The 22,036-nt window shown below is 35.1% G+C and overlaps 1 protein-coding gene across 3 annotated transcripts in view; it reads left to right on the forward strand.

Annotated features, from left to right (window-relative positions):
- PH4alphaEFB (prolyl 4-hydroxylase subunit alpha-1) overlaps positions 1-18,792 on the forward strand; it is a 157,228-nt gene extending 138,436 nt beyond the window's left edge. For all 3 annotated transcript variants that reach the window (XM_089104754.1, XM_089104756.1, XM_089104755.1), the window contains exons 10-12: positions 4,722-4,787; positions 11,552-11,717; positions 16,312-18,792. In XM_089104754.1, coding sequence (XP_088960880.1) covers positions 4,722-4,787; positions 11,552-11,717; positions 16,312-16,388 — 309 coding nt within the window. In that variant the 3' untranslated portion in view covers positions 16,389-18,792. The remainder of the gene's footprint in view (positions 1-4,721; positions 4,788-11,551; positions 11,718-16,311) is intronic.
- The last annotated feature ends 3,244 nt before the right edge of the window (positions 18,793-22,036 follow it).

Raw genomic sequence — 22,036 nt, forward strand, 5'->3', positions numbered from 1 at the left:
TAGACAATTTCTTCAACGTAGCTGAAAATTCTGGAAAATATGATTTTGAGGATGACAAACCCCTCCCCCAACCCCCCAGGGCAAGGGTTGTAAGTTATGCCATGGGGGAATATAAGGTTTTCATAGAAAGCGTTATCGTAGAGAGTTCAAAAAGGGCTCCTTCGATTGGAAATTGAAAGGGCTAGTGCCCTTTTTAATAATCCCCCCTACATCCTTCAAGGTAATGGTTATAAGGTATGCCCTGGGAGCATATAAGGTTTTTTATAGAATATGTTGTCATAGAACCTTCAAAAAAGGCTCATTCAATTGGAAATTGAAAGGGCTAGTGCCTTTCTTAATAGGCTAGTCGAAACTGATTGGAGGGTAACTAACCCCCCTCTCACGCCCACCATTTCCCAAACACTTCCCATGAAAATTTTGATATAGCCATTTTTTTCAACGTAGCTGAAAGTCCTGGATATTATGTCTTTGAGGATGATACCCCCCCACACACACACACCTCAGGGCAAGGGTTGTAAGTTATGCCCTGAGGGCATATACGGTTTTTATAGAGAGCGTTGTCATAGAAAATTCGAAAACTTTGAAGGGCTAGTGCCCTTTTTAATAGTAAAAAGTGATTGGAGCAAAACTAACACCCCTCCCATTCCCACCATTTCCCCAAAAACATCCAATAAAAATTTTGAGATAGCCATTTTGTTCAACGTAGTAGAAAAGTCCTGAAACTGGCGTATGTCTTTGAGGATGACACTCTCTCCCCACAGCCCTCAGCGCAAGGGTTGTAAGCTATGCCCTGGGGGCATATAAGGTTTTATAGAAAGCGTTGTCATAGAAATTTCAAAAAGGGCTCATTTGATTGGAAATTGAGGCCCTATATAATAGTCAAAAGTGATTGGAGGGCAACTAACGCTTCTTTCACGCCCACTATTTCCCCAAACACATCCAATCAAAATTTTGAGATAGACATTTTGTCAAAAGTAGTTGAACGTTCTGGAAATTAGGTCTTTGCCAGCGTTGTCGTAGAAACTTCAAAAAGGGCTCATTCAATTGGGAATTGAGAGGGCTAGTGCCCTTATTAATAGTCAAAAGTGATCGGAGGGCAACCCAACCCCCCCCCCCATACCCATTATTTCCCCAAACACTTCCGATCAACATTTTGATGTAGCAATTTTTTGAACGTAGTTGAAGGGTCCGGAAATTATATTTTTGAGCATGACGACCCCCCACAGCCCTCAGGGCGATGGTTGTATGTTTTGTCCTGGGGGAAAATAAAGTCTTATAGAAATTGTTGTTGTAAAAACTTAAAAAAGGGTTCTTTCGATTATAAATTGAGAGGGATATTGCCATTTTTAATAGTCGAAAGTAATCGGAGGGAGAATCGTCCCCCCCCCCCGCCAATTATTTCCCCAAACATTTACGATCAACATTTTGATATGGCCATTTTGTTCAACGTAGTTGAAAGGTCTGGAAATTATGACTTTGAGGATGACAACCCCCTCACAGCCCTCAGGACAAGGGTAGTAAGTTATGCCCTTGGGGCATATAACGTTTTTATAGAAAGTTTTTTCGTAGAAGCTTCAAAAAGGGCTCATTCGATTGGAAATTGAGAGGACTAGTGCCTTTTTTATTAGTCTAAAGTGATCAGAGGGCAAATGTCTCCCTCCACGCCTATCATTTCCCCAAACACTTCCAATCAAAATTTTGATATATCTATTTGGTTAAGCCTATCAGAAAGGTCTGGAAATTATGTCTTTGAGGATAATGAATCCCCCCAGCCCTCAGGACAAGAGTTGTAAGTTATGCCCTGGGGATATATAGCGTTTTTATAGAAAGTATGGTCATATAAACTTCAAAGGGGGCTCATTGGATTGGTAATCAGACGCTCTAATGCTCTTTTTAATAATTAAAGCGACCAAGGGCCAACTACCCTCTCCCCCTACACACACGTCATATTGTCCCTAAATGCGTCTAACAGAAATTTTGAGATAGCCATGCTATTAAAAATAGTCTAAATATCATATAACAAGGCTTTTGGGCTTGAAACAAATCCCAGAGATTAGGGGCAAGGGTTGTAAGTTATGCTCAGGGGGTATTAAAGGGTTTTATGGAAGGGATGTTTTTTAACTTCAGAAGAGGCCCAGTCTTTCTCCCTGAAAAAACCTATGTCATTATAAAACGAACAGACATTAATCAAAAAACTTTTTACACAAAATAAGTTTTTTCAAAATAAAGTAAAGAACTCCATTAAACCAAAAATGAACAAAGATAGAATCAAATAATCTACCAAGCACACAACTACCACAAATCAGTATCAATAAATAAATGAAACCCAAAACAAACAGAAATTAAAATAAGTCAAACTCAAAATGAGCAGAAATTAATCTGAGTAGGGTTCTAAACCCTATGCTTTCTAAAAGCCAGAATATAATTTTTACTTTACTGAAAAAATTCTTTTAAATGTTTTCACTTTTATAACCTTAAGAAATGAAAAATTAAACAAGATTTTAAGTAATGAATATCAGCATATTTATTTTGAACTTACAATGCACTTTTTTCAGTAAATTCATATGAAATTTTTCCGGTAAAGTTCAAATTATATTCTGGCTTTTAGAAAGCATAGGGTTTAGAACCCTACTCAAATTCATTTCTGCTCGTTTTGAGTTTGACTTGTTTTAATTTTTGTTTGTTTTGGGTTTCATTTATTTATTGATGCTGATTTGTGGTAGTTGTATGCTTGGTAGATTATTTGATTCTATTTTTGTTCATTTGTGGTTTAATGGAGTTCTTTACTTTTTTTTGAAAAACTTATTTTGTGCAAAAAGTTTTTTTGATCAACATCATACAAGACCCAAGCTTAATTGAAATTTGCGAGTTGGGATTCAGAGGACAAGTATTGGTCAAGCCAAGACCTAGTGGCTGTTCTTAAGAACGTAAAGCTATCATTAGGATGAAACAAGCTATCAGCAGTTTTTACATAATTGTCGCTATAGAAAGAAAATAGTTCATCGCTAAAGGTGATGTTTCTGAGCAGATTCGATTTTTCACCGCCAATCAGTATACTGCAAACACCAGTAAGCGCACTGCTAACTCCAGAATATGTGCAAGGGAGATTCTAACTCTGGTAAATTATTCACAGGTCAGAATTGATAGGAAAATTTAGTTGATTCGTTGCAAATACTGACAACGACTAACAATATCCAATGGAAATATTCACTGAATAAGATTTTTCAGAGACTATTCAGAAGCAAGCAAACATGGGCGGAGAATCCAAAGTATGGGGAGAATATTTGAAGAAAAGGATAATTTCAAGAACAAAGCAGACCTTCAAGAACTACCTAGATAATGGAATGAAAATAGAAGAGACGACAGGTTTCTAAACCTTGTAGTTTTTGTTGAAGTAGCAACTGTTTATTCGTGATTGCATAATCACAAGCAAAGTTTTAAAATGCTGTTAGACCAGAACCTAAACCGTTTTGTTGCTGAAAGTACTGAGTGTGAGAATTACTATGGTCTGCAGAAGGTTTGGTGATGATTTCTAGATCAGTTATCTTCTTTTTAGCCAAAATAGCCTTAACATAATTAGATTCACCTGTGACTGAAAGGTAATTTTCTCTATGAATGAAACTACATATAGTCTAGACAGCTTATGGACAGGAAGGTCCAGTAATATTTTCATCGTAATACCTTCGAAAAATTTTTTTTAGAGTAGCCAAATACGCGATATTTTTTTTTATGAAATTTTTCTGTTGTTTTTACATTTTTCTTTACATTGGTCTTGGTTTTTTATCATATTTTGTCAAGCTAAAAACGTAAGTCTAATTTTTTTTATTCTTTTCCTTAATTTTGAAAATATAATCCTAGTTAAGGGGTAAGATTCTAATTTTGCTTAAGTCTATAATGATCTTCCTATGTCTATTCCATTGGTTGTATCCTAAAAGGTCTTGTCCTATTAGGAATTTTGCTTGCTTTTCTTTCATAATAATGAAACTTGACTTTCAGTTTAAACCTGAACGGGAATTTAGTCAAGATACCAGAATTTGTGAATTAAAAATATTGATCTTTTAATAAATCAACAAATAATTAATCAACAAATAATTCTAAATAAAAAACAAACAAATGGCTTAAATTGAATAGTAAAATTAGTAGTAATTAGTAAAAATATGAGTAAAATAGTAACCATTCTTTTTTTTTTATAGTAAAACTCTTGGTTTTTCTGTACCGGTGTAGAATCACATTTTTTTACCACTTACTGTTTGAAATATGATCAGTTTAAAGGAATCGTGATCAGTCTGGTAGCCGGTGATTACCCCCTTGAAAATACCCCCCGCTGACAATACCCCCCCCCCCCCGTGGAAAAAAAGGCTTTCCAAATTTGAGAATTTTATTTGAGTTTTATTTCATCTCTGTTATTCTGGTATCTGGCTCCCCCCCCCTGGAAAATTTTCTGCGGGCACCCTTGACAATAGATAAATTAAATTATCAAAATTGTGTAAATGATCAACAGACTCTCCCTCTCTTTTGCCGCGTTTGTTAACGAAAATAGGTCTAGATTGCATGCTCAAACTTGAACGTCATTTAAGGAGAAGAAAAGATCCGGTCGTCCCCCGCTGGTTTCAAAGAAACAAACGGAAGTGCTTAAAAATGGCTAATTAGTATAATATTAGTTATGTGCCACATTTATCATTAGTAATTTAGTTTTATATTTCAAAATGATTTTGTTTCAGAAGGATGAAATAAAAGCATTCAAGAGCCTTGGAACAGGAAATCGTATTGCAACCTGGCTTTTCTACGTAAGTGTTATTTCAAACTTACTAGATTTTAAATGAATATACACTTTAGAAAGATGCTTTACAGTTGAGTGGTGCAGTCAGAAGTAGCTCTGAGGTGTCTGTGAAAGTAATAGACATGTCACAATGGCCTTTTTTAGCGATCTAAAGATAACAGAATACATGCGAGAGATTGAATTTTTCAAAGACTGAATTGATCAGCAACTGAGCCAAATTTTGTGGGTTTCCCGTTAGATACCATACGAATAGTGAGTTTCAAATCTTTTTCAGCACTTGGCATGCAGTCCTTTCATTAAACTATTGTTTTATGATCCACTGAGAAATATACACGACTCTTAAGGTGATTAACATGGGTGATTAACATTTTAGACTTAAGGTTTGTTACGGGTAAACTTTTAAGGTTACCATATATAAAAAGAATTCCTACTCGATGTCAGGCAGGATTGCCACTCTGCTTGAAATAAATGTTCAAAAGAAGCTCACTCGCGTTGTTCTTCTTCCAAAACTTACTTTGCCGAAACGCTTTGGCAGTCATTTGATTATCATGTATTTTGCGATGAGTTTTGTTTTGCGTGAATGCGCTAGCAAAACTTCGGTAGAGATCCAACTCCGCATGGAAAATCTATAGCCTACCTTCTGTGTCAAGGCTTAACGTAGTCATATGCTATTTTGATAATTTCTTGTGGTTAGAATTTAATCGCTTAGGACTGTTCCCAGAATGAATCATAAATTTGAAGAGTTACATGTGTGTTTGTGCAAATTTGATGAAGAGGGGATCATGAAAGATATACAGAATTACGGGAACGGCAAAAATTTGGTGAAAATTAAACACTGTTCTCATGTGTAGACTTAATGTAACTTCTGTATTTCAGTATTAGACTCAGATTTGTTGCCAAAACATAGCATTTCTTTGAAGACCAGCTCTGATAAAAATCAAACTCTAATTGGGAAATGTGTACCTGATAGGTTTTGTTGTTAAGACTTTTAAATTGCAGTATTAGCCTCTGACTGATAATCGACAATCACAGAAATCCTTCAATTCTAAGCTTGGTCAAATCAAGTGCTATTTAGGAAATATGTACTTAATGGGTTTTGATAGGATGCCTGTACTGCAGTCTCAGCCAAAGAATTGTAATCAGTCAGACCCTTTCATGTAATCCGACCTATTGACTGTTCTGAAAAAAACAAACTTGTTGTCCTAAATCAGTCCCCTTCTAAGCTTTTATTACCACCATTCCATGGTAAGTGGCAAGGGAAAACTTGTTGGTTCTTTTGTGGCCCGTTTTTTGAGAAATCAGTGATGTTGTTTTTTTTGCTATTTTCCTTCTGCATTGAAGTCCCTTTTCTTGAGGATTTAAGGATATAAATCTGGAGCCCATAAGGAAAACAAAAATTATTACTTTTTGGTTCTCTTTTTAGAGGGGGAGGGGGTGACGCTCTGCTTTGTATTTTTTTAAATAAGGCGCCCCTAGGCCAAAGGACTTTGGGCTGATAGGTTTAACGGGCATGGGTCCAATGGCGCTACTTCCGACCCTTTGATTATACGAAGAACAACCTTCGCATGATCCTGATTTCAACACGATACATAATGTCCTTCTTTGTACTGAAATATGTCTATGAACTCATTATTCTAAATGAACTATTTTTATAATTTTGAAGCCTTTCAGTCCTTCTAACTAAAATGGCCACTTGGAAATTTTGATCTGATCACGCTTAGGGATTTAGGGGTGCTACGGAACACAAAAGGCGTAAAGGGGTGGCTGATCCCCCCCTCCCAACCAACCAGTTTTGGTCTTAACATTAGCCTCGATGTCCTAGTTTGAAGTAGAATGAACGCTCTCTCAATTTTTAACAATCACCTTACCTATACGATACGGTAAAAAAAAAACATGATAAATATGGCGTTCCTTACTAAGTCTCCGCTAGTTCGCGAAACCAATTTGTAAGTTTAACATCAAATTTCCTAAGAATGAGCGCTTAGTAAGCTGGTCTAATCAAAGATCAATTCCTGTGTTACACACATGAACGTGTGGGGAGAGTTCTTGAGTAAGACTAATACCTACCTTATCAAGGGGCTTATGGTTCTATAACCCTCTTATGGCTACAATGGAAAACTACGCTAAAGGATAAAGTGTAGTGATATGAAAAATCTTCAATTTCCTAACAAGTACAATGATTTAACAAATGGGCTACATAGATCCAAATTTGTTCGTTCTGTTTTTTAAGGAATTTGCTGAGCAGACGTAGACATCAGAGAATTTTGACCCAATTTTCTAGACGCCCACGAAACCCGTCTTTTCTTATTAAGTCATGTCGTTAAATTGCCGTTGTATACAAAAATAAATGGGCGTGTAAGTCATCCAACCAATAGTAGCATGTATTCTTATTTGCTAAATGCTGGAAGAATCGGGTGAAAAATTACCTATGATTACCTGATTTCGACATGTTTCTTTTTCTTTTCTTTTTTGTCTGGTCTCGTCACACAGGCGCGGTAATTTTTTGAAATGTAGTTTAGAAAAGAAAGAGATGAGGCCAAGGCCCTATCCAGGGAGAGAGTTAGGAGGGTTAGGGAAACAAATTTTGTATCTTGTTTTTTTTTTCTAAATTTGTAAATCTCCCCGCCCGAAAAAATCCCCACCCCAAACTAAAATACTGGATACTGCCTTGAACGAGGCAGTAGGAGTTTCTGGCGCTTTGTATTTTTAAAGCTGTATGTATGCATATGAAATGCTCCTTTTAAAGTCATTAATCGCCTAATGGGCGCCCGCAGGGGGAGGGCAGAGGGTAAGCTCCCTGGGAAAGCGGTGACTATAAACTAATTATGAGAGAAACAAAGTAAAGGCAGCAGAACAAGGAAAAACCATGGACGGATAACAGGAAATAGAGAAAAAATGTGTTGGCTCATCGTTGGCCTAACAATAGGTATTGATCTTTAATATGGGCAATATGAGTCCTAATTTGTGACTGAATGGTTCCTTCCCATTTTTCTACAAACATTTATTTTATATGATTTGGTTAGAATATTTTTTTTATTCTACATAGTAATGAATGATAAGTAAATAGCGATCCTTATCAGTAATGAAGAATAACAACCAAAGTAATGATTAAATTAAATAAAAAAATCAGCTTTTTATGGTGATTCCAAATATTTTTTTTTTTTTGGCTTGAAGTTAAGCATCCCAAGGTATTTGCACATAAAAAAAAAGTTTGCATAATTATAGAAAAAGAAGGGAAACAACTTAAAAAGGGGACAATCCCGATGAAAATATGCCATGAAATTTAGTGTGTCTGAGTACCCATTAACTGATATTTGAAGCCACTATAATAAGAAATATAGAGTGATTGCACTATAGTGATGCTACTATAGAGTGATTGCATTGATCTAGTTTGTCAACTTGAAAAAGCTTTAGTTTTTTATAGTTATGGATAATAAAATCGTCAAGTATATCGTTGTTTGGTATTCAAAATTAAATTTAAAATATTAATATTTCTCAGTAACGTTCAACACTTACAGCCTTCTACAATACCACTTAGCCCTGAAATTCTTATTTGATTTTCTTAATGTATCAATGCTTTATTATGAACAAACTGTTTGAAAATACTTTATTTTTTATTATTACAGATTCTGAAGGCATTAAATGTATCGGTGTTTGATAACCTAATTTTTAAAAAAATCGATTTTATTTAACAATGTTCCTCCAACATTTCGGCTTTGCTCAATAAAACTGAATTCTAGGAATTCCTATCTTATTTTTCATAAGTAGACTATTAGTAATAATAATAATTTATTTTTAACCCACTACGAAAAAAAACAAAAAAAAAACAAGCGGCGTACTAGGTCAAAGAGACAAAAAAAAAAAAAAAAAAAAAAACAGGTCATGAAACACATTCACCAGTGACACTACTCAGGTTCCCAATGAATGTGTTACAAACAGTTTGTTTTTTTTGCAAAAGCAGCTGATGCTCTTTTTGGATAGTCCCATACGGATTTGCAAATGAACACGGTTAATAAGATGATATCAGTAGATTGAACGAATCTAAAATGCGCATATAGGTTAGATGCACCTATTCTACAATTGCTGCATAGTATAATGAAGTTTCTCTTATATAGGCAGTTTATACCAACCAAAGGCATTGCTTACAAATAAACTAAACGCTTGGTCACCTAAATTAGTAGATACCTAGTGAGTGATGATGATGGTTGATTAACCATCCACACTTTAGATTTTTTTGAAATTTTGCGCTGATCTTCGCAAGTGTTGCAGCATAAGATTATTGAAGACAGCCGAGTATAAGCAATATATTGGAAAAAATTAGCCTTCAGCCTTTGAAAAAAATTTGCTTTCGCTGAATATCCCTAAAAACCTTTACCTTACTCTAGATTTCCCTGAATCCCTAGGTACGAAACAAGTGTCCCTAAACGAAGTGGTTTTCCCCTAAAATAGGGAGAAATTCCTAGAAGTGGAAGCCCAGAGAAAGACTTACCTAAGAAAGTACAATATTGCCCTGTTATACCATTTGCACAAAACAAAAAGAAATAAATATCAAAATGATAATGGTATGCATGTGGTTTTTAAATGATAGGCTATATAAAAGAAAAACAAAATAAAACTACTTATGCATTGACAGAAAAGTAACAATGATATTTGAAAAGAGTCTAAAATAAGAAATGTAATAATGCGGTTTTTATTATATTAATGTTTTCTGCAGAAGTGGTCAACCACTAAACATTTTCCTTGGTAAGTTTTTCGGATACAGGATTAATTTGAAAGCTAAGAATAAATTTGCTATTCGACTCACCATGAAACACTCTTTTGAAACATAGTTATTGCTCCCACAGTTACTTAGCAATTGAATTACAACCCTTCTCTCCTAACTCTTAATTGCAGACCTATGTTAAACACTAAATTTAATGATTTCACCTCCTTGTTTTTTGGTTTTATTTGACATTACAAAGCAGCTGTTAACTATAATTAAGTTGGAAAAAGAAAAAAAAAGACTATCTCAAGGCCATATCCAGGATTTTTATTCAGGGAGGGAGGGTACGAAAAACTTTATAAACAGCATCAAAAGCTTGTTTATATGCATTTTTATTACGTTTTTGCGAGTAGGAAAAACACTTGGGGGGGGGGTCAAACCATCTGCCCCCTGGATACGGCCTTGGGCTATCCTTATTATTAGTTTTCCGGCTTGGGCTGTATCCAGTCCAGGCGTCAGATCCCATTGTAACGGTAGCAATTATTAAATTGCTAAGCGTAAATGGCAAATTGACAAGTATATTTATTTCTTCACAAGCTAACTCTCAAACGTTTACCTGAACTTCGAAATAATCTCGGAAAGAATGAAAATAAAGAAGATTTTATCGTTTCCATGCTATATTTTGTATTAATTTTCGTAGATTGGATATAAATGTACATAAATGAAGTAATGAAACGTATATAAATAAATTATATTAGATTTGTTAAACAACTTTGAACAAAATATTGCCAAAAGAAAAATTTCCTCCTTATTTATTTACCACAATGAAGTTATCTGGTTAAGTAGCCGAATCTGACAAATCACATTAAGTATCATTCAGATTCAGTCTAATCAAGAATGTGTGCTTTGTCAGACTATAAGACAAAACCCAATTCTGTAAAACCACCCACCACGTCCCCACTAGAGGTTGTACAAAAACACTCTTACACGAAGATTCCGCCTATATTTCCTTGCAACAAGATTTTACGAGGTATATTCCATCTAGCGGTAGCAATTTTTCCTTTTTTAAGAAATTTAGATTATTTTCTACAAAAAATTATAAGCAATAAAAAAATCTAGCACGGTGAGTCGGTCGATCTGACGCTACTGAACGATATGGTACAAATATCTTGTCTATTTGGTTGAAAGTGTAGCTGCAGCTTTGTTGTTAAATTACATGTTTTTGGAAAACATTTTTCTAAGAAAAATTTTAAAAACGCAATGTAGTGAATTCATAAAACTATATCTCAGCTATCGAATAATACCAAAATTGTCGTCTTTCATTGAAACTTGAAGGCGGTACGCGGTCTAAATAAAAACAGCCGAAAACATGGATCGTCAACCTAAACCTTAAGTTCATCGTGGCCTCGTCATGAAATTAAAATATCTATAATGTTCTTTTTCTCTGGGCCATAATGATAAGTATCAAATGACCTAAAAAGCCAACCTACCAAAAATATGCTGTATGCTACCTATGAAATGCTGATGCTGTCCCCTTTTTAACTTAGTTAATTGAAGAAATATATAGAAATTTGATTTGATAATTTCAGCCCTTATTACATGGTCAGGAGTCAGGACAATATATTTTAATTCTTGAAATATAGATATCGCACTTGTCGAGGCCTCACTTTCAATGTGGTACAATTTAAAAAGACATGTTTTTCTGAAAGGCAAAAAAGTTCAGTACGTAACAACGTTTCATCAACATACCTATTAGTTTAATGATATTTTTCTACGGTGTGGCACCAAAAAGACATAAATCAAAGTATGACCACCCAATCTAGCTAAATAATATGCTATTTTTAAGACAGATTAATACTGGAAGATTCTTTGAATACATTTACATCGATTTAGAGAAATTGTTGTGGATCAGTCTAGCTATTGAAGTTGAAGGATAATCAAGGATTTTTCTCGAGAAATGTTGCTTAAATTTTACTTAGTTTTATAGATATTTTAGACTGGAGACATCCCAAATTCATTTGTAACATTTATTATTAGGAAACTGAGATTAACTAAATATTTAATTACAGATGTCTGATGTTGAAGCAGGCGGTGCAACAGTATTTCCAAATATTGGCGTTTCACTCTGGCCTCGAAAAGGCTCAGCAGCTTTCTGGTACAATTTGCATCCTAACGGAGAGGGAAATGAAAATACCAGGCATGCTGCATGTCCAGTATTGACAGGATCTAAATGGGGTAATGTTCAGTTTTGCCCAGCTGTTATAAAAAAATCGAACTTGTGAATGGATAGTAAATGTATGTGATTTGGGGGACGTAGTAAGGGGGGTATATTGTCTCAAAATCCTTTCATTTATTCTTAAAAAAGATCTTCAATCAAGAATTTGTTCGCATCATTGAAGGCACTTGATCTCCTTCTGATCCTAAATAGGGTCCCAGGAACAACACACCATAACGTAGTATAGACATAGTTCTGCATTCGTTTGAGAATGATCCTAGGCAAAAATATGAAAAGCTCCCTGTCTCCTAAAGAAACAAAAGGGGAGTTGTATTTGCTCTGTTAAAATCTTACAAATTGCCCACGATTCTTTTTTTTTTACAACCTAGGAGATTCTTTAGTCACAATACCCATTTATAACATAATTAACAGTGGCAAGCACTTGGAATACGCCAAGAATGCCGTTAATATTTTGTCAGTTTTTTGCTCTTTTCTTTTGTATACGTTGAGCCTGACGGAATCAAAAGATTGATCTGATGGAATGCCTCCTAAGGAAAACTATTCCAAATAGATGGTTCACCAACCATCACAGACGGGGACAAAAGAAGAGAAAGCTCGTCAGAAAGAAATGATTGGATATAGACTTAGAAAATAGTTATTGATACACAGTCGAGCCTTTCCTTTGAAGGTAGTAGGTGATATTTGCCGCTGCTATAGTCGTCTCTAATGTTGTTAAGGATCCTGCAGGGATGCCATGAGATTTTTTGGAGGCACTGGTTGAGACGAATAGCCATATTTTCATTTACAGATCTTATGCATGACTTGTAATGAAGAAGGGTCGAGATGAATGGAAGAAATATCTTGAAGCAAAGAACTATTCTTCTAGAACAAGGTCACAGAATGAACAGGAGATGGACCCTTCAAGACAGATCAGTTTAGAAGTGCATTTTGAAAAGGTGAATCTCTTCATTTCACTTAGAAGAAATAACCCCCAGACGGAAACTCAAAATAAGTTATTTGAGGCATTCTATTCAGCTTTACTCCTTTTTAGGGACCTCATTTTTATGAGCATGTTCTTTTTTTTCAAAAGTATAGAAAAAGAAATGAAATGAGAGAGACCTACCTAACCAAATTAAAGTGCACTTCAACTGTGTGTCGAACCTTGTTGACTGCATTTTGCACCACGGCCACCTGCTGCAACTAATATCTGTGTAGCTGTCTAGGCTGCATATGGGTATTATTGGAATAGTTGAAATTAGATATTTTAACTTATCCCAAAATTGTATCTGTTTTTAATTTTTTTGCTGTCAAAAGAGTAATCGCTTTTAAAAAGTAAGTTTTCCAATTTCTGAAGAAGGTCAAAATTTCTGAATAAAAAATCTGATGCATTAAGACAGCTGCGGACAAACCAAATGTTTTTAGGGAGGTGTATCAAAACAATCGAGAATCTCTGATTTAACCCGTCCAATTTTGTGGATTTATTTTGCCTGGACAGCATCTAATTTCATCATCTGTGGCTTCGTCTTGGGCTAAATCTCTGACAAGTACAGCACGACGCTAGCTACCGAGGCAAAGTAGCTTGCTTTGGTTAGGCGGCTGATATAAGGCTTGTGAAATATTCTTCTCAGAAGACGCCGTTCCCATAGTAATGCTACCATGGTCAATGATCTGAAGAGGGAATCTTCCTTGGATGATCTGGGTTTAGAAAGGATTGAAGTCTAGGTCTGAGCTTGTATTTCTATTTCCATTCGTAACAATAGGGTTCCAGGGAAAGTTTGCTAACTCAACCACCTCTAGACGCTTTTGGCTCTCTGGTGGCTAGTTGGATATACAGAGGCACGTGGAGGTTGTTGTTCATGCACCAATTCGCATTGGAACTAACTCTGGACGACCGCCATTACCTCCAAGGGTATATAGCTGACGGTCAACCAGAATATTCGATTTTAAACTTGTTTCTTGTTACATCCCGGTATATTCATCATACAAAGTAAAAACTGCTTAATGTATTTCAGGGCTTTTGCAAATCATAGGTTTACTAAATGGAAAATTTGTCACGGCTTCCCTCCGTCCACATACTTAATTCAACTAACTGTTTGCACGTTGTGTTATTTATTGTCCTTGTCGGCTAACCTTCTAGAGCCAAGCGAACATTTGATCGTTCACAAATTGGGCAGGAGGGTATCGTATGGAAAGATTTAAGGGGCATGGGAACTTCCGGGGAGGATGTAAGAGAGAGACTTTGAATGGATTTGGATGGAGGAGGAGCGTGCGTAGCTGTGTCGGTCTCAGATGGCTTGGTGCTGCAGTGAGCTGTTTCTAGTAGTAGGAGTTTGCACACTTTGTGGTGAGCTCTGGATTTTCTCTTAATTGGGCAAGATCGTCTCCCCCACGCAAATACACTGGTGTTTATCATTTGTGTGTGAATGTTGAAACTGCATATAACAAAAGGAACTATGGCTGTTTAGGTGCTTCCGATAGGAATCAAGTAAATGTCTGTCATTCTTTCCTTTCATTGAATTCCCAACTAAACTATGCAAGGTAGAACGGCTAAATTTTATCTAGACTGATTTTAGAATAGCCTCAATGGAAATAGGCTATAAAAATTGGAAATATATAGAGTTAAAAAGAAAAAAGAAAAAAAAGAGCAGAAACTAGAGATGTGATGTGAGGATAACCATGCGAAGGCCAGAGCTTAAAGAGATCGGAGTGCTGGGGGGGGGGGGGAGGAAAAAAGGCAGCATTTTGCTATTATAAAGTCAGAAATTCAATTTGGCTAAAACTACATACATACTACAACTTGAACTCCACGTCGGAATTCATTTTACTATATCAGCGGGAGACATACCGTCTCACTACAGTATATCAGGCGTTACAAAACTTTTCTCGTGCTTTTTATTTTATACCTGCTTTAAGTATTTTTTTTTTCTTGCTTCTATTTTTCTTTTTAGTTACCCATATTTTTATGTTGTGGTATAGTGTTATTATTAATAATTTTATTATTAATGGATTGTTCGACTTCCCTCTCTTTTGGTTGTTTTTTGTTTTTCTGAATAAAAAGCACTAAGTTGTATGTTTATTATTATTATTATTCATATCAAACAGTTCGTGGTAACAAACTGTAAGTAAGGAGCGACCCGGCTCAATAGTAACCAAACTCTAAAAAACGGAATTTTGATACCAATAGATATATCAAAAGAATTTACTTTTTATGCTGATTTCAAATATGTATGATTAAATTTCATTAACTTTAATCTTACTTATCAAAGGTTACGAGCCTGAGAAAATTCTCGAAAAAAGAGGGAAACACCCCCTAAAAGTCAAGTGACCACAATGAAAATTGCACCATCAGATTCAGCATATCAGAGAACATTACTGTATAGGTTTCAAGCTCCTATCTGCAAAAATGTGGAATTTTGTATTTTTTGCCAGAAGAAAGATCACGGATGCGTTTTTTTTTTTTTTTTTTTCTAGGGGTGATCGTATTGACCCAGTGGTCCTAGATTTTTAGGAAAGGGCTCATTCGACCAGAAATTAAGAGTTCTAGTGCCCCTTTTCTCCCAAAATTGTCCAATCAAAATTTTGAGATAGCCATTTTGTTTATCATCGTTGAAAAGCCCAATAATTATGCCTTTGGTTATAACACGACCCCTCCATAGCCCCAGGGGATAGGTCTTTAAGTTATAAAATTTGTTCATTGTTTACGTATAGTATTTGTTATTGGCACGCATGCATTCATTTTTGGGTGTGGGGGACAAATTTTCTGCTGGGGGTTTTCCACGGGGTAATTTTCTATGGAGAGGGAAGTTTCCAGGGAGTGAACTTGTCAGGGGAAATTATACACCGCGGGAATTTGCCAGAATTCTTATACAAAATTCTTGTTATGTCTTGCTTTCTCTTTTCCGTTTCAACTTTACGCTCGGAGTGGTTAAGAGTAATTGTCCGCGGTAAATTTTCACCGGGATTTAGTTGTCTAGAGGATATTCTGGTGGGAGGAGTTTCTCTGTGGAGGTGGGGCCAGATTTCCTAGTATTATTTAAAAAACTATCAGAAATTAAATAAAAAAACAAGTCTTTTCAACTGAAGGTAAGGAGCAACATTAAAAATTAAAACGAACAGAAATTATTTCGTATATGAAAGGGGCTGTCCACTCCTGAACGCCTCGCTCTTTACGCTAAAGTTTGACTCTTTCTCAAAACTCTATTTTTTAAAACAATGAAAAACTTTAGCGTAAAGAGCGAGGCGTTGAGGAGTGGACAGCCCCTTTAATATACGGAATAATTTCTGTTTGTTCTAAGTTTTAATGTTGCTCCTTACTTTCAGTTGAAAAAACTTGCTTTTTTTATTTAACTCTCGTAAGGATTTGAGGCAAAGTTTGATATGTCAGAAGAAAACTATGTAGGGTTTTGAAATCAGCCTGCCAATGTTGTTGTAAAGTGGCTTAAAAATCGAACTCGACGAAGATCGCGATAGCAATTATTGTCTTGTCAGTTTTCTAAATTAATTCTCTTTTTTAGGCTAAGGAGATCAGTCGAAGATTGATTTGAACTCAGTCTTGGAACTGATTTCAAGAATTCAGAACTTGTGAAGCTTTACTGATGTTTTTTTCTTTTTTAGTGAGTAACAAATGGATTCATGAGCTGGGTCAGGAATTCCGCAAGCCTTGTAAACTTGGCTTTGATGATCGATGGTAGTTATTTAACGCGGAAGTTTAGAAAAATTCGTGAAAATTTCTAACTAAAAGAAGTGAACCAAATTGACGAAACCATAACTTTCAGTGTTTTAATTAGGCCTACGTTTCCTCCTTTTTTTAAATGTTTTTTTTTTTATAATTCTATTCGGCTACTTTATTCCAAAAAAATAGCAAGCATCAATATTGAAAGACTGAGTTGGCAACACCAGTAACTAGCGGAAATTATCAACTATAATAACAGCGTTGTGGTTGAGCGATTTCCCAAGAGCCCTGATATTTTTTACGGCTGTAATCTGAAATCAAATAGACTTTTAAAGTAAATGTAGTCAGTAAACCTTTAAAGTAATGCTCCTGTGATAAATCCTGTCTCAAACAAATGTTCTCTTCATGGTAATACTTAAATGATCATTATTTGAAGGTAAAGTTATTTGCCACCAAATTTCCCAAAGTACAAAAATTGCGGGACTTATACCAGCCCTGCGAAGAATCTACCATTTGTTTAAAACAATTATTTTGTGACTTAGAAAAAATGGCAACTGAATGAACAAATAATTTATGAGTAGAAATATGTAGTTAACGTTAAATTGTACGCAATGTTTGCCCTAATTTAACGCACAACTGTTGAAAGTTTGCTCAATTAATCCTGTGCTAACAATAACTGAAACATAAGCAATAATTAATAGAATTTGTTAGAAATATGAACACATAGCAATCTTTTTCGAAAGAGATTAATAGTGATTTAGTATTTCAGATATGGTAATTCAGCTTGGAATAGTTTAATTGATTTGGATTGTTTTTTTTTTTTAATTATAAAAATTGCCCCTGCTATTTTTTGGGAATAGAAGAACCGTTATTGATAATTGCTACATGTGTGTTTAAGAGTTAGTTTTATAGTGAAATTAATATTCTTTATTGTTCTAGTTGAGGTCTTTGCTTCTAGTCGAATGTTTTGAAACAAGTTAGGCTTATCAAAACGGCACAAAATCATGGTCAAAGAGGCTTCTAAATTTCGTTTTCCTTTGGTTTCTAAGTTCTTTAATACGTGTCTGCCATTGACATTTTTAATGCAATTGTTTGTCTGTTCCGTGGATATAGGAGGATAATTGAGTTTTTTTTTTCGATTTTAATCAAGAAGAATTATAAATGTTTCATTCTCATTAATACCGTCCTGCCTAAAACGAAAGGCCAAACGGCCGCTTTTATGATCTTGAAGCGTTGTAAAAATAGTGGTATGAAACTTTTGTGGACACAATCTTTTTAAGGTATTTGGGTAAGAAACAATTTCGTGAGAATAACAGTGCGTTAATGAATAATCTTTTTTTTTTTTTTTTTTTTTTTTTTTTTTTTTTTTTAATGCAGGAAAACATGTCAGGTAGTCTGTGGGTTATGAATGGTTAGACACTTTTGCCTCGGTAATGGACGATTGGGAGGGTCTATTGATTGAGACACATATGTCCAGTTAATGAAGAATCATGAAAGACATATTAGGAGCGCAGTTGCTCATCTTTGAGAGATTTTTGCTTACAAAAATAATGGTATTTTTAATGATTTTATGTTAAGATAAATTAAGCTTTATTCCCCTATTTGGTAGATATTCATTTTGCATTGTTTTTAACCTAATGTTCGAAGTACGCCCAAGAATAAGTTATATGGATCTTCCTCCCTCTAATACTAGATAATTTTTGGAAACGTAGATTAGAATATGTAACTTCAGTTTGTACATTTAAAACTAAAAATACACTCTCTTCTGATATCTAATTCTTCCCTCTAGATAGATTTTTGTCTCCCTCCCCATGTTTGGCTATGTGCTCCTATAAGCGGGATTAGGAAGTACGGAATAAGAAGTTTGCAGTTTTAATACCGAATGAATAAATGTATTTACTACTTCTTTTTTTGTTATTAAATTAGACTTGAATGAAGGATTACCGACGTGACATTGATCCTGTTTAATCGACATTTTTAAACTGCAGAAACATGATAATAATAGCAATATAAAAATTCTTGAGAACAGAGTGGATATATAGTTAGTTATGACAATAACTGTGAGTGGATAGTTATGACAATAACTATGTAAATTTCTTGAATTATGCTATAGGAGAAGGAATAACTTTTGTATAAACCTATTACCTAGGAGTAGGATTAAATGAGGAGAAACCTGATATTCTACCTACTACCCGGCTATGTCTATGGCAGTTGAGCGCAAAAGACTAACATAAACACTAGTTTTAGCAGCCAGCGAGACACACATTAGAGTTTGTCAGTTTTAAAATATGCAATTTTTCTCCTTTGATACGATTTTGTGCCAGAATGTTAATGTTTATATGGGTTGATTGACATTAATGAAGTGATTTGAAGTTGAATTTTGTTAGATGGTCTTTGCCAGTTTTAAATAATACTTAAATGAGGTTTGCACTTTTTTTTTTATCCGTGCCAAGAAGCATAGTTTCCTGTCTTTCTTTTTATGTTTTTCAAATTGAATTAAGCAGCACAATTAATAAATTTTATATAATAAAATTTTTTATTTTGTTTTTAGACGCCAGCAGTCGCAGCTGGAAAGGTCGGGTCGATTTTTTCGGTTGTAATTTACGCTGTTCTAATATCCATACACACAACAAACTATACACACATACGAAATCAATAAGAACTCCAAATAGGGATAAGTCCTTTTATTAGACAGTGAAATGAAAATATAAAACAAAGACTCTAAATATTTCGATGACACAGTCGGTCATCATCATCAGTAGAGTTACTAACTTATCAAAATTAAAAACAAACTGCTTTTATACTAAACAAAATAATCACTTCCGGGTCAAAGCAAATTACCGGTCCATTGACTTAGAAAGTTCACTAACTGTTCTGGAATTTTTAATACTGCGTTGAGTAAAGGTGGTACAAGTTTCTTCGAAATTGCAGGTCAAAGCAGGTTACCGGTCCATTGACTTAGAAAGTTCACTAACTGTTCTTGAATCTTGTAATACTGCGTTGAATATTCTTCTAATTAAAAATGAAATAAAGTCTTAAAGACCAACTTTAGAATCAGCAACATTTCATTTAATATTAGAAGAATAAAATGATAAATTTAGCACCTGTAAATTCAATATTATTTCATTTTTAATTAGAAGAATGTTCAACGCAGTATTACAAGGTTCAAGAACAGTTAGTGAAATTTCGAAGTCAATGGACCGGTAACCTGCTCTGACCTGCAATTTCGAAGAAACTTGTACCACCTTTACTCAACGCAGTATTAAAAATTCCAGAACAGTTAGTGAACTTTCTAAGTCAATGGACCGGTAATTTGCTTTGACCCGGAAGTGATTATTTTGTTTAGTATAAAAGCAGTTTGTTCTTAATTTTGATAAGTTAGTAACTCTACTGATGATGATGACCGACTGTGTTTTATATTTAGAGTCTTTTTTATATTTAGAGTCTTTTATATATTAGAGTCTTTGTTTTATATTTTCATTTCACTGTCTAATAAAAGGACCTATCCCTATTTGGAATTCTTATTGATTTCGTCATAGAAAAGGCAGTGTGGTCATGGAAAATAATATACACACATACATATAATGAACCCACAGTCCTTCATCTAAACAATAAAGTATTCAAATTTGTTCCTACAGTAATGTTACGGAGAGGTGATGCGGCTACTAGCACAGGAATCCTTTCAATGGTGTTATTCCTTGTGTGTGATTGTAGGCACAAACCCAATTCTAGCCAGTGTTTCCACTTCTATGGATTTATCCATAGATCTATGGAATTTGATTTCTGTCAAGAACTCAGTTACGAGGTTTACAAAATGCTTACTTAAAAACCAGAATCATATCGAAAATGTCACTTTCGCCGCTCCATATAATATTTACCCCAAATCAGCAGAAAACTCTGGTATAAATTCAGATTTTCGGTTTGCAGACTAGATATTTGTCAGTTACTAGTTTCAAATAATTCGACTATAGATGCATTAGATTCTGAAAATTTCTCGCCTTTGCATCATAGTCAGAGAGTCACATTAGATATTTGCCAGTTACTAGTATGAAATGGGGCAACTATAGATGTATTACGTTCTAAAAATTGCACGCCTTTGCATCATCCTACCAGACGAGGCGCATTTGATATTTGCCGAAACTAAAGTTTCGGCAAACTAAATTTAGTCTGAAACTAAATTTCAGATGGGGGGGGGACCGAGGTCTGGGAGGGGTAGTTGCCCCCCTGCCCCATAGCAAATTACGCCCCTGCTAGTAAAACTAAGACAATTGAGATGAAAATTTCAAGAAATATATGAACATACAGGTTATCGAAAGGACATATCAGCAATGTCATAGTAAAGGCTAATTGCATTAAGTCGAAACTTCCAGGACTTGATATGAGAGAGATTTTCTAATGGCCAAAAAGCAAAACGTTAATGCTACTGCTGCTACTAGTAGTTCCGTTATTGCTATTAATACTACTAGTAATGCCAATACTACTACTGAGACTACTATTACAACTATGACTAAGGATATGAAAGTGAGATTCTCAAGGAGTTTTGAGGGGGGATGGTGAACTGAATCACAACACGCCGTCTGCATGAAGGCTGTCAAAAGAGCGTAACAGCAATATCACAAGAACAGTTTGGTGTGTGAAGTTGTAACTAACAGGGTTTGTTGTGGGGGATGTTGAACTAACCAAAAGGAAATATTTGCATCATAATGCTGCTGCTTCTACTTGTACTGCTATTATTGTTACTACTTCCACTACTACTACTGCCTCTAAAGTTAAGGCTACTACTATTAATTATACTGCTACTACTACTACTGCTGCTATTAAAATTAAGGGTAATAAGGCGAAAAATTTTGGATATATTGGATCTAAATCGAATCATACTATGCCCACAGAGGTTGTCAAGAGGACCTATATTTCAGGAAGGGTTGATGGTATTAATTTGAAACTTTCAGCGTGTGTCGAAGGGGATGTTAATGAAACCAAAGGTGTTATGCGCATACTGCTACTACGGAAGCTAAGAGCATTAAGGTTAAGCTTTTACGGAATATTTAGGTGGATGTTGAGCTAAATCAAAACAAACTATGAGCATGTGGACTTTCAAAAAGGTGACAAAGCAATACTCCAAGAACAGCTTACATTATTAAGTTAGATCTTTAAGGGTAGCCTACGTTGTGGCAGATGTTGAACTAGCCAGAAAGCACTATGTGTTTACTATCAAAGCTACCAATACAGTTACTACAACTAATGACGCTAAGGGTATTAGTGTGAAACTTTTAGGGACGTTTAGGGGAGTGTCAATTAAACCAAAAAACTATATGCATGCAGGTTTTCAAAAGGGTATATAAGCAACATCATAGGCAACACCGCTTATAATAGCTAGAAGTATCATTGAAACTTTCAAAAAGCTAATTCAATTCAAATCAAATGTTCTAGTGCCCCTTTAAGAATAAAAAGAGATTGGAGGGCAAGCTACCCTCCTCCATAGCTGATTCATTTTCCAAACACATCCAGTCAAAATTTTTGACACAGCCATTTTGTTCAACATAGTAGTAAGGTCCAGCAACTATGTTTCTAGGGATATTGGGTATGTCAACAGCCCACGATTATGCAATGGGCCCATAATATTTTAAAACTAAATGTAAAGGCACTGTGTGTATGATTGCCAATAAG

Source organism: Artemia sp. Qi Xiang Cuo, chromosome 19 (genome assembly GCF_049724085.1).
Source record: "Artemia sp. Qi Xiang Cuo chromosome 19, ASM4972408v1, whole genome shotgun sequence".
In the NCBI taxonomy this organism is placed as follows: Eukaryota; Metazoa; Arthropoda; class Branchiopoda; order Anostraca; family Artemiidae; genus Artemia; species Artemia sp. Qi Xiang Cuo.